The sequence below is a fragment of the Zingiber officinale genome, chromosome 9A, assembly GCF_018446385.1.
Source record: "Zingiber officinale cultivar Zhangliang chromosome 9A, Zo_v1.1, whole genome shotgun sequence".
Classification (NCBI taxonomy): Eukaryota; Viridiplantae; Streptophyta; class Magnoliopsida; order Zingiberales; family Zingiberaceae; genus Zingiber; species Zingiber officinale.
The window spans coordinates 4415708-4429597 of NC_056002.1; the positions used below are offsets into that span (position 1 = coordinate 4415708).

Genomic DNA, 13890 nt, shown 5'->3' on the forward strand with positions numbered 1-13890 from the left:
CAACTTTCTCGGTTGTAACCAGGTTAACTCCCGAGTCTCTAGTTTATCTTTGTTTTCTTTTTGTTTTATTCTTATTATAGTTGCTTTTATTTTGAGTTGAAAATTTTGAGGAGGGTATACTTTTATTTTTTCAAGCAATTCACGCTCCTCTTGTCGACCTCCGCTGCACCTACACAAATGGGATTGGAATTTGAGACAGAAGAAGATGCATATCAATTTTATTTGATATATGCTAAAAAGGTTGGATTTGGCGTAAGGAGAGGTAGAATCCACAAGGATGAATCAGGTAAATTACTTGATAGGTTTTTTTATTGTTGTGCCCAAGGTAAAAAAGGAAAAGACAAAGGAGATCTTTATGTCAAAGCAAGTCGTGATGAAACATGATTTGGTTGTGAGACTAAATGAAGATTTGTAATCGGAAAAAAAAAAAACAAGTTTACTGTGGTGTAGTTTGTTAAAGAGTATAATCATTATCTCTCAAGTCCAAACAAAACACACCTCTATAGAAGTCATAGGAATATATCTTCTTCTGTAGTGATATAGATTGAGATGACAAGTGATGTGAGAATCCCCCCAAAAGCATCTAGTGATTTTATGGTGAGGCAAGTAGGTGGAAGGGAGAATTTAGGATTTATTCTTAAGAATTATAAAAACTACTTGCGATCAAAAAGAACAATAAATATGAGAGTTGGGGATACAGGAGGTGTATTGGAATATCTGCAGAAAATGCAGTTCGATGATCCTAATTTTTTTATGCTATCCAAGTTAATAAAGATGATTTGATTGCTAATATTTTTTGATCTGATGCTAAGATGAGAGCTAATTATACTAATTTTGGAGATGTTGTTTGCTTTGACACAACCTATAAAAAGAAAAATGAAGGTTGGTCAATTGCATTGTCTGTAGGTGTTAATCATCATACGCAATCCATACTTTTTGGTGCCACTTTATTATATGATGAAATCAGTTCGACTTTTGAGTAGTTATTTGATACATTAACTAGAGCTATGAGTGAGAAAAAACCAACTACTATTCTTACAGATCAAGATGTAGCAATAGCAAAGGCGTTAGCTTCCAGATGGCCTGAAACACATCATCGCTTGTGCATTTGACATATTTATCAAAATGTTGTCATACATTTGAGTAGAGTTTTCCTTTTAAGTTTAGAGACTTTGCTAAAGATTTTGCCTCGTGTATATATGATTTTGATGAAGAGGAAGATTTTATTTCATCATGGAACATGATGTTAGCCAAGTATACACTTGAAAACAATGATTGATTGAGGTGCATGTACAACATCAAGGAAAAATGGGCTTTAGTATATGGACGATAAATGTTTTGTGCGGATATGACTACACCCCAAAGAAGTGAGAGCATGAATATTATTGTGAAAAAGCATGTCACTTATAAACAAGTTTTTAGACTTCTTCAGTCACTTCCAAAGACTCCTTGATGATCGTCGATATGAGGAATTAAAAGCTGATTTCAAATCAAATACAATTGTTCCCTATTTAATATTTTCAATTGAGATTTTAAAGCATACTAGTGAAATTTATACTCCTGAGGTATACAAGTTTTTTCAACAGGAGTGATGCTTATCTCATGATTATAATCTAGAAATTTGTGAAGATGATGATACATTTACAAAATATAAAGTTACTCCTCACAAAAAGAGAAACTATCATATAGTTACACTTGATAAGAAATGTCAAAAATTGAGTGTAACTGTAAAAAATATGAATTTGCTAGAATTTTGTGTTCTCATATTCTGAAAATATTTATGTAGAAAAATATTATGAAGATCTCAAGTGATTATGTATTGAAAAGGTGGACAAGAAAAGCAAAAATAGGATATTTTGGAGTTAATGATTCAATGGCCAACAATGCTAGTTTGGATCCAAAAATACTTCAAAACATATGTTACAAAGAGTTGTGTGGGTTGAATGTTCAATTAGTTACCAAGGCAGCAGAAAGGGATAACACTTACATGTTTGTTAAAGATGCTATGTTGAGCTTGTGTAAGATGGTGGATGATAAATTACAAGGTAATGAATCAAATGTCCAACAATCAAATGTGAGCTAAGCATCCTGGGAATTTGTTTATGGTGAAGGGAACTCTACTGGAGTGAAAGGGATTAAAATGGAGAAAAAATGGTGTCAGGTAAGAGGTTAATGGTTTCTATTCCATAACTTCACAAATTTTGTTTATTTGGTATTATTTATTGTTAAATTCGAATAACTTAAATCATTTTATTTTTTTATAACACAGGGTGTAGATCAAACTATTTCCAGCATGACCAGCATACAATGTGACCGGATTAATTATCAAGTTGATATTTGTTTTACTTATGTTAATCTAAGATAATTTATGTTATAACTATCTAAGATTGTATTTTATTTTTTTTGTTTTAGCCTATAAATTCTATGCCAACAATTGGTAGCTTTGTTGGTAGTTTCAATATGACTAAGACCCAATTTCCATCATTATTGGCATCACAACTTTCTCAGGTATCTATACATCTTAGTTATCACAAGTTTCTTTAATTCTGACTGAAATTTATAATAGATATTACTTTCTATTACTACTTATTGAGTGTTGGATTTTAGTTATATAAATTTGTAATTAGCAACAAAATGAAGAAGCATTGTCTCGTTTGAATAAAAGGTTATGATTTGTTTTGATCGGAAGTTGATGAGGTTTTATTGGTGATGTTGGTAAGCTTATTTTGATAGCTTTGATATTTAATGAATCCAGCATTTGTTTAGTGCAGTTTCATTATTATCATGGAGTTTTGATTCTCAATTTTTGCTAGGTGGTAATTGATTGATGAGTGTATGTTTAAACCTGCAAAAAAGATGATGATTGTTAATGCTATTGTTTGTTTTTGGAATGGGGGAGGGTTGCTGTTATTCTTATTGATTTGGCAAAATTGTGGAGTTGCAATTCGTTCAACGTGTTTTTCTCCTTGTGATGTTGGAAGGAGCGGATGTAATTCTACTGGTGGTATTGATACGGAACTAGTGTTTTTTCTGATGAGTTTTTAATATTGGTGATTAAAATATTATGTAATTCTCATTTAGTCTTTTAGCTTATTTGTTTAATAGTTTACAGTTGTTTACTATTATAGATGCAATTCCCATTTGTATAGTTTCCTGGGCCACCTCCTACGACCTCCCCCCCCCCCCTTAGACATCAACGATCTCGTATGTGTCTATGTCTATTTATATGTGCACTTGAAATGCTAGTTAATCTAGTGATATGATTTCCTTTTTTGACAGGTTTCAAATGCTTTAGGAGTCATTTTGGCTTTTGTCGAACTGGTCCTCATGTATGTACGTTACTATAGATCCACATCGAAAGGGGAAGACAACGTTGAAATTGAACTATCTGTTTAACATTTTAAACTTCCTCTTTTGGCAATGGAGATGCGTTTAGTATTTGTTTGAAAAATATTTTTAGTTTCTGAAGCTTGAAAACTCTTACAAATGCTCTTTCTCCAAGTTTGATGATTCCTGATGTATGCTAGTAGATTATATAACTAACAACTTAGAGGCATGATAATTTAGCTACTAATTAAGCCAAGTCTCATTAGTAAGGTTCATACTTCCAAGTTAACAAATGTATAACAAACCACTATAAAAAGCATAACAGAACTAGTTCACTTTGCATAACAAAGCAAGTGTTTTGTATTAGCAATGAATGTTGTGAGTATCAGCAATATCAACAATGAATGTAATAGTGAAATAGATCATGTTCTAGAATAATGGAATTTGGCATCTCACGTACCCCATTGAATTGAAATTTGGCAGCTCCGCGGCATGCTCAACATCGACTTCCAGCTTATGATCACAATCGATATCCTTACCACAAACAAGATCAATTATACTCCTATGACTGAGGTAATCTCCATATACCACATTCATTCGTGCTTACATTCCTCCATCACATGTGCACACAAAGTCAAAGCACTCGCCAATCACACACAACATAATACGAAATGGCATTTTTATGTTGGACTTGCATTCACATCAACACCATTACATTGATTTACAATCAACGGACAGTAAGCAACCATTGCAACACAAGCTTAACTCAAACCAAACTGTGGGCACCAAGCATCACACAGACATCAAAAGCAACCATTGCAACACAAGCGAACCAATCAACCCTTGATGAACATTACCTCATAGACAGTAACTATTCTTTCTTGGATTTAACATTGCACGTAATACTACCATATAATTTCACATTCCTTTCAATATAATTTTACATTCTTGCTTAACTGAAAAAGTAAGTCCCGAAAGAAGAACAACACAGAATAAATCATTACAAAATTTTCAAGCCATTATATAACATGTTCCACAACATCCATCTTAAAAAAAAAAAAACTAATTATCCTATGACATTACAACACCAACATTAGTCAACACTAATTAACCACCTGAACTAATAAACTAATTAGCCTTCAGCGGGTTCTTACAAACAGTTAATCTGTCATATTACAACAACATTATTCAACACTAATTAACAAGACCAAACTAACAAAGTAATAAGGTAAACGACCAAAAGAGACAGATTCACTATAACTAATATCCAGATCACTGATGGTACATTTGAATTTCCTAGATTATGTCCACGAGAATCAATGGATTCACTTCCTATCCTTGACTCTATTCTTCCTAACCTTCCATGACATATTTCGCTGTTGTTTTCATCAAACAAAGTATCGGCTACCACCCACTTTTGCCAGCCATGTTGCTCATATCGATAATACCTCCTTTCGAGATTTTTGGTCGATCTAGAAACACATATGTTCTTCGTCCGTAGTCCCTACATGGTACATGTTCAAATTTCGTATTGTCGATGGAGTTGTAAATTGATGATGCCATGAGAAACCAACCTATTAAGCAAACATGAATTACTTAGATTCAAATATTTTTTAATGTTCATAGATTGTATGCTAAATAAATTAAAAAAAAAAAAAAGGAAATAAGCTATTTTGCCTTATTGTAAAAATCAGCAATAAGTACCACATAACTTATCTTATTTTGATAATAAGCAATAAGTAAAATATAAACTTATTGCTTTAAGCTATCTCATGACTAATTTACTTTTATTTGAATCATCCTCTACCAAGAAAAATAACTGGATGAGTTTGAAATGAAATCATCTTCAAGAGCAGAAGTATTTGTTTGATTGCCAATGAAGAAATAGAGCACGACATAGAGGTTTTTCTAAAGGTTTTACAATAAGTACTAGCATTGTGATTAAATGAGAATCAAGTGAAAAATCATTAGACAGAGACTTCAATGTCACATTTGGTAGCAGATCTAAATTATACAAATTCTTAAACTCAGTTAGCAACTTATAAATGAAACAAATTCAGCAAAAATATAGTTCTCAAAAGATATTGGGAATATATCAACTGGAAAGGTCCTCATGTTGTTGTCGTATATTCCTATATGGAGAACCATAAAGACTCCATGAATAGGGAATTCTTATACAGAATCTTGAACAAGATAGTTACTTGTTAATGACATTCTAGTGTGAACCTTTAACTAGTTTGTTAAAAAAATTATCACAGGAAAATCATTAGATGAAAAAGAAAGCTCAAAATTGCTCACATCAACATATGAATCAACAATGCACTTGCATGCTGGGGAATTAAAATCAACAAATTCAACATCAAATAAAATAAAGTGGTAAAGGAAGGGAAAGACAGAGAGTTTCAGTTACAAACTAAAATTGTAAATCTGGAACTCAAACTTTTAAATAGGAAGGAATTAAAGAAAAGCTCAAACTTGCTAGAACCAACAGTTGAAATCATCCCTAATGGCGGCAGAGCTTGGGTCGTTGTCGGTCGAGGGTAGGGCTGGGTCTTGGAGGAGTCGGAGAACTAGGTCATCATCGCTGGATCGCGGTGGGTTTTGCTCAAGAAGGTCACGAGAGGTTAGGGAGTCCGCAGTCACAGGAGGAGTGCGAGAGATTAGGGAGTCTGCAGTCGCAGGAGGAGCGCGAGAGGTTAGGGAGTCCGCAGAGAGGTGGTTGTCCGTCGTCGACGGATCGCGGTGGAGTTTTCATCGCTGGCGGATCGCGAGTGGTCAGGGCTGTACGCTACAACTCTGTGTTTCTGCGTGAGTTGTGTTTCTACGTGCATGCGTATTGCATGTGATTGTCTTTTATACGGATTTTTGTGGTCCAGGGAAAAATCGATCTAGAGGATCTGAACTGGTACCAAAAGTTGATTAAGCTCGTTCAGGCGGCTAAGAAAAAACAAAGGTGAATCATTAGTCTTCAGCGTCTCAGTGAATCCATTCCTAATAAATCATGAACAATACTAACTATTACTATAGGTGGTTAAAGCATGAGAAAAGACATACTCGGACACGTCAAGTTTTAACTTCAATATCTCATGTGGCAACACCCTATGTCTTAATCACTGTACTACCCGAGGGGACAACGGCCTAAGATGCAGCAAAAAAAAAAAGCGATTTACTCACCCCAGCGCCTCTGCCAAGCTGTCCTTAGGCCAACATGGAAGAGGTAAATTACGGGTGACTATTAGTCATTAGTGCATGTGAGCAAGATATGAGGGAAGACATGCTCGGACACGTCAAGTTTCGATCCCAATATCTTATGTGGGAATACCTCATGTCAATAATTGTATCATCCTGAGGAGACAAAGATGTGGCAAAAAGACGATTCACTCGTCCCAATACTCTCACCAGTCCGTTTCTAGGCCAACATAGAAGAGGTAAATTACGAATGGTTACTAGTCATTAGTACAAATGATCAAAATATGGAGAAAGACATATTCATGTATGTTGAGTTTCAATTCTTAAACTTTATATGATAATATTCTATATTTTAATCATCATACCGTCCAAGGAGATCCAAGGGATAAAGATGAACAATTAAAAAGAGGTTTAGATGAGGTAAAAATAAAATGTAGATATGTATTTACTCTCAAATGATTAGTTTAGGGTATATTTTTTTTTTAAAAAAAGGGACTTAACGTGATGAAAATATCATAACAATGGCACGCCACATTTGCCCCTCAATTATTAGCGTCGAAGTTAAATTAGTAATAACAGAAAAAGAATGCCGCTGCTCTCTCTTTCACGAACTTTCTCGGCGATTTCCCCAGCTCCTCCTCGCCAGCCTTCCTCCGGGGCACCAAAGCTTCGACGCCGCACTCCACTTTTCGGGGCTCTCTGTCTTCTGAGCCTCGGTACTCTCACCGCCATCGGATTCAGGTCAGGCTGTGCCGCGCAGTCGCTCAGCCGCCTCCATTTCCTAGGGTGAACTCTATTTCCTCCCTCCCCCCTCCTCCTTCCTGGTATGTGGTCTTCTTGCTGATGTATCTGTTTATATGTGCAAAGAAGATCCTCGTGGCTGAACTCTGATGATTTGGTGGACTACGCCTTTTTCAATGATATATTTGTCTTGTTTCGTATCATATTAATATTGATCTGCGATTTGATGACACCGTGTAAATCACGATAACCCCGGATTCTGTTACATTATATTATCTTCATACTCATTGGGGCTTCAATCCGATTCGGTCAATTCACCCCAAAATTCACTGTACTCACTTGAAAGAATTTCTAGCTTCGCCTTCTGCATACTAGATAAATAACTTTCTGAATACGCTGCCTATATTTTTGGTAAATCTGGATTGCAGTTCACTTCTCCATGTTTAGGGATCATATTAATTTTAAGAACACAGTACAAAATTCATGTTAGTTAAGCCTATTCTGGTCATTATGTGGTTTGTACCCTATGATGATGAAATCTGATTCTTTCATCATACTGGCTGTTATCTTAGTCGAAGTTTCTCAATCTACTCGATACTCAGAAACAATTCATTAGAAATTTCTCAATTTGCTGGGTATATTATAAGTTCAAAGCACTTGTACCTTGATAAAAGCATTTTCTTGGATGTGAAACACATGATTACAACTTTATTTCTATTTACTTCTTTTGCTTCTCACTAACAACTCAGCAAAACAGAGCTACTAGAGTTCCTTATTGCAATTCCAATAGATCTATTCTCTTTCTTGTATGACTCCCCTCATTGTTGATGAATTGAAGTTGCTGTTGTGCAGGTCAAAGGCCATTGCCAAACCGTCCACGAGAGGTCTTCATTCTACTGGTATGGAGGCTGCTTCAACCACTGTGCCATCTATTGTAGTCTATGTGACTGTTCCCAACAAAGATGCAGGTCTTTGCTTTGGAGCTTGCTTTACATCCCATCTGATTTGCACAAACAGTTTTCAGTTAATACATAATTTTATGAAATCTATTTGACTCTGTTTTATTTCCCTAGAAATCTACATTGTTTACATTTGTTTTAGATGTTACGTCAACTTTAATATTAGCATTAACAGCTGTGTGATGGCTTAGATTTCTAGGGGGGGATGACATTTAGATATGTGTGATTGTGATTTGACTAAGAATGAAATGATGTGTCTGCCACTGCCTTGAATTGAAGATATTATAAAGGTCACATGCATTTCATTTGTGATTTGCATATTATTAGAACCTTGAATATCACTACCACATCATTGTCAATCCGGTATTTAAATATGTCATAGTAGGCCCAATTACAGGCCAACAAGATCATGACTGGATTAGGCTGGATCATCAATGAATTAAAAAGGGTACATTAAAATGTTTTAAAAATGGATGCTTGATTAAGAAAGGATGAGGCACAGCTGGAAATAAAAAAATGGAATTTACTACACAAAAAAGAGAGGAGCTTCCAAAAAAGGAAAAATATTAGATATTCAATAGGTGATAGCAATAAAAAGAAAAATAAGTCGGAAGCATTTATTTTCTCAATCTTCATTTCCTTCTTACCCTTCTCTCCTTTTCCTCAAGCAGAAATATTGACGGCTATCACATTTCATCATCAGTTTTTGTCTTTTATTTGTCCTTTGATATATTTCGCATAATTTAAGAGGAGATCAAGGATTCTTTTCCAGTATATCTCTTGGAGTTGGTGTTATTTGATAGTTTGCAAAAGCTATTCAGTTCAAATAATCTGACTATCAATCACATGACATTGATAGGCTCAGTGAGAATGGAATAGTTAAAATGCAACTATTTGTGAGAAAAGGGATGAGGACAGCTCTATCCCTCATTTCTATAGTGCCACTTGTTGACTATCATTGTATAAAATAATACTTAAAGCTATTACTCAGGCATTACGATAAGTTTTTTTAATTAAATTTAAGCTTACACTGATGACTTAACCAAACCAAAATCTTACTTTTCTCTCTCAAGGGATTTGAACTAGAACCTTTACCATGGAGCTGCTATCTTGACCTACTTGTAGTAAAGGACCTTGTTCGCTGGTTGACTCAGACACCTGTGTGCAAAGATCAATACAATCCAAAGTCCTCTTCTCGGCGTCCTCTTCTCGGCGTCCTTGTCTCACCATGAATCCTATTCTTGTACTCATATATAATCAACTAATAGTGCTCATCCAATTCTCATCAATTTTTTTTTTTAAAAAAACGAAGCTAATTTTCAACTGAGTCTGATTACGTTTTTCACTTGATATATGCTGTTTCTCACTGTCTGTTTCAGTTTCCTATCAATTTCTTTTTTTTGATTGATATTATAGAAGATCCCATCCTAGGAATAAGTTCCTTTATAGCCATTTCTCTAGTCATCATTTTTATCATATGTAGTTTTTATCACTAGATTATTTCTCATCAAGGTGCATAGCCACCATAGAGATGAACACAATGGCATTGGGACTGCGCAAAAGAGGTACAAGTTAAATAGACGAAAGGGAGGAAGCATTGCTGATGAGATAGCTATATGCCAATAAATAATATTGGATGTTGCAGGAGCATCTTATGAGGGGGCAGACTGAAATTCCCTTTATCAAATCACTCAAATTGTTCACTTTATATTGAAATAAAATTTTCTATTTTATCAAGAAGATTGATTGGATTTAGTGAAAGTGTGAAGGTTTTGCTTTTATATGTATGACATTTGCTTTTCCACAATGAAGTTTCTTTTTTGCACTAAGACTTGGTTTACTTGCAAGAAGACTTACTTTTATACATGTACAATAATACATGGTTGATTGATCACAAAATTATACATGCATCACAATCAATCAAATATCATATACATATTATTTTTCCTCTGCCACCGCCACTTCTTTTCACATTTATCCTTCTAAGTAAACCTTCCTCAATAATGTAACACAATCTTTCGTCCAAGTTGAGTGCAGACTGACGGACAGTGCTCTATCTGATTTGTTGATATGTCTATGTTTATATGTAACAACAATTCAACTAACTATGAGCTAGTTCTCCATCTACACATCTCTGAAATTAAAATTTTTATTTTATTTAGCTTTATTAATCTATCACTTTATTTTTCACATATCATAACTTCACATTCTTAATTTACTCCATTCACTCTATAGGCATAAAGCTTGCTGAAAGCATCATCAAGGAGAAACTTGCTGCATGTGTCAATCGAGTACCAGGCATGTACAGCATTAACATGTTTTAGCAATAACAACTCTGCTTGAAATATTTGCCCAAAGTGTGTGCTTGCTGATCTTGTCCTTGTATTTTACAGAACCTGTCCATTGCAAATTTTTAAATGGTTTGGTTATGCAATTTGGCTTATATCAGATTCTTGTCTGAAATTTTTATATACTATAGCAAAGTTCATAGTTCATCCTTTTGTTTCATGTCGTGTAGTCTGTGATTTAACATTCAGTAGGATAAATAGAACAACATATTTTGATTCCTTTTAGCCAACCAAAGATATACCTAAGTAGGGTTATTTTCACTACACCCTACAATGCCCTCTCTAATAATGATGCATAAGAATCCTTCTCTTACAAATCTTCGTCTTCTTGACTAGGTATCTAACTTATCCTTATGAGATCTTGCACATAGATCCAGCAAAAAGTAATTCTGCTCTACCAACTGTTCTTCCATATCAAACATTTTGGACTTGTTGAGTATGGGCGAGCAAGGTTGTCAAATTGAGGATTGAATCAATGAATTATTTTGGTGATTATATGAATTGTGAATCATACTGAATCATGAATCATGGGTTCATGCTAAAAAGATAAATAAGTAAAAACAAAGTACTTTAAATTATAAGATTATCCTATTTAACATCTAATATGATTAATAAAGCACATTGCCACAAATAATAAAATGAATTATATAATTAAAAAGTCTAAAGGCCATATTGCTATATTGATATCCGAAAATCACCTATGATTTAAATATCTAAAACAAAAACCTTCAAAGAGACATATTGGTATTGTATCATAATCTCTCTATATCCTCTTCACTCAAAATGTAATTATCCTCGTCATCATCTTGGTCTAATATAACCACTTTTTTTTTTTCTTCACCTTCTTTCTCAAAAATTGCACTCACCTATGAAGGGAAGAAACCTCAAACATCTTGGCCAACAAGTTCCTAAAATCAATTGCTGAAGGCCAAGGCTGAGATACTCCGATGCCTTATGGTTGAGGCTTGAGGAGTAGACATACGTTTCTGTGTCAATGGAGGGCGCTCAAGGAATATAGATGTCAATAAGGATTGCTGAGATCAGTTCAAATCATATTAATTTGGGCCAAATTGTATTGCATCAGTTGCAATAGTATTAAATCAGACCAATTCTAGACAGAAACAGCCCGCCATACATTTTGTACCATTTTGGGTGATTTGCATTTTGGATCATAGGATTCTGGTAACCATGTTGGTGAGTAGAACTCAGAAGGGACCGAATATAATTTCCACATTTTTGAGTTGGTGCCTTCAGATTAGGTATCTAGCTTACCCTTACGAGATGTTGCACATAGATCCAGGAAAAGGTAGTGCTTCTCCATGCAACAAGATTTCTAACTAGGTAAAGAAGTATGAGCATTGAGAGTTTGAACTAACTCAAGGTCTAACAAGATGGATAGAGTCCAAATAATGATCTACCTTTGCTATTGAATTGATATGGATCATGCATCCAGATATTCACTCTTATTAGATTATTATACTATAGATCTGATTAAGTCATTAACGTTGAGTTCAATTAGATTTGTTCATCCTATAGTAATATTGAAGAAAGATTGTCTTTTCAGTCGCTGATGAAAATTTTCTTTACATTCATTAATTGAGTGTATATAGTATGGTGGAGAGAGACAGGGAGAGACCATAATAATGTATTACTGCTTTTATAAAGGTTTTCTGCATAACAATCTTCTATACTAACTGTATTGATGCTGTGCTATCTTTATGAGTTTAAGAAAATCATACGATTTGGATGTTGGGATTTGGTGTTCATTCTTATGCTACATAATTCATAAATACATACAGCCATTTTCCATGTTGACGTGGACATGTTAGAAAATTCAAGTGTTTGGGCAAAAAACCTTTTTATATTTTGGATCAGGTTTCATCAATAGGTAAATTTTCGAATATCATGATATGTGCATGCTTGGATATTTGATCTCTCTTGTAAGTGGTGTTCTCAGTGATTCTTTAGGTACAAGGTAGTTTACTTAGATGTGTTGATCTGATGATTTATGTCACAAACGCTTACTGGTGATGAGAAACCAATCTATTTTTTAAATGCCTAGTTCCTTTTGATTTATATTTTTCTAAGTACGTGCCTGTTTTGCTCGCAGGTATCCAATCAGTTTATTGGTGGGATGGCAAGGTAGAAATAGTTTTATATTGAGTTATTTGTCTCAACTACTGACCTGTTAGTTCAGTCTACTACATCCATGAATATTATTCAAGATTTCACTCAGTTAAATTCTTATCAGGAATTTTTTTCTATCCTAGTTTTGTTGACAGTTATATACAGTCCTAAATAGTTATATGCTGCAAGTTTAAGACGTCCAATTTCCATTAGATACAGTTATCGGTCATGCTTTAAAAATTCAGCATCGACCTGGTTAAAAATTGCAGCAGCAGGGTAGAATAACCCCCTTTACCTTAATGACTCAGATACAAACAGATTCGGAGGAACTACTGATAATAAAGACTCGCGAGTCTCTTCTTGGTGCTTTGACAGAGCATGTGAAGTCCAATCATGAATACGAGTAAGTGCCATTTGAACATTGGTTGTGATTAAATATGTTTAACTGATGAGAAATCAATCTGCAGGTTCAACCTCCATCATTGGTAAACTAACAATCTGAAATTGTTGCAGGGTTCCTGAAGTGATTGCGTTGCCCATCACTGGTGGTAATCTCAAGTATCTTGAGTGGATCAAGGACAGTACTAGATCATGAGGTTTCCCACGGAGTAGTTTTGAGCGTGATGCTGAGTTTTCCTGCTCGAATGGACATTATCCGAATAAGTTGCACTTGAAGGACTATCAGTTAAAGTATTGTCTTTTTTTTTTTTTTTTTTTGGCATTAGCATCGGTTTCTTGTATGCAGTTGTGTTTGTTTACTGGTGCATGCTTTTGTTTAATGCTTCCAAAAACTGTGATCCGTCAACTAGAATGATGGCTAAATAGTATGTTGGGTGATTGCTTCTCCCACGCCTTGACTGATTCTCACTTTGCTTTTGTAGCTGGTAGAATTGCTCAACCTCTCACTTTGATTGGCGAAACTTAACAAACAAACCTAGAAGAGGCTCCAACCCGGTGCAAATTTTTTTGCAAGTGATTACACAACTTCAATGCTCATTTCCTGTTTAAACGTGTTGACGTTCTGTTTCATTTTATTTTATCAATTTCATTGGCCTGAATAGCTTAATTGACTTGCTAGACTGACCCTCTTTGCCCTATTGGTCAGTTGTCTGAATCTATTTGTTCGATTGATCAACTTGACTAGCCAAACCAATCCTACTCAGTGATCCAATCGACACACTTGGGCTAACCAGCTTGCT

At 34.8% G+C, this 13890-nt stretch overlaps 1 protein-coding gene across 3 annotated transcripts; it reads left to right on the plus strand.

The window, feature by feature from the left end:
- The first annotated feature begins 7052 nt into the window (after positions 1-7052).
- On the plus strand, positions 7053-13558 carry LOC122019860 (protein CutA 1, chloroplastic-like). Of its 3 annotated transcripts, none has more exons than XM_042577438.1 (6): positions 7056-7302; positions 8110-8225; positions 10452-10514; positions 12675-12706; positions 13000-13094; positions 13205-13558. In XM_042577438.1, the coding sequence occupies exons 1-6, from the start codon at positions 7103-7105 to the stop codon at positions 13284-13286; spliced, it is 588 nt and encodes a 195-aa protein (XP_042433372.1). In that variant the 5' UTR covers positions 7056-7102; the 3' UTR covers positions 13287-13558. The 3 variants fall into 3 exon arrangements, with proteins under 3 accessions (XP_042433373.1, XP_042433372.1, XP_042433374.1); XM_042577440.1 differs by having other exon boundaries at positions 7097-7340; XM_042577439.1 differs by lacking the exon at positions 10452-10514 and having other exon boundaries at positions 7053-7302.
- The last annotated feature ends 332 nt before the right edge of the window (positions 13559-13890 follow it).

Coding starts and splice junctions, on each gene's coding strand:
- LOC122019860 (XM_042577438.1), top strand. CDS start 7,103: ATGCCGCTGCTCTCTCTTTCACGAACTTTCTCGGCGATTTCCCCAGCT. Junction 7,303..8,109: donor AGCCGCCTCCATTTCCTAGG/GTGAACTCTATT, acceptor GCTGTTGTGCAG/GTCAAAGGCCATTGCCAAAC. Junction 8,226..10,451: donor TGTTCCCAACAAAGATGCAG/GTCTTTGCTTTG, acceptor TTCACTCTATAG/GCATAAAGCTTGCTGAAAGC.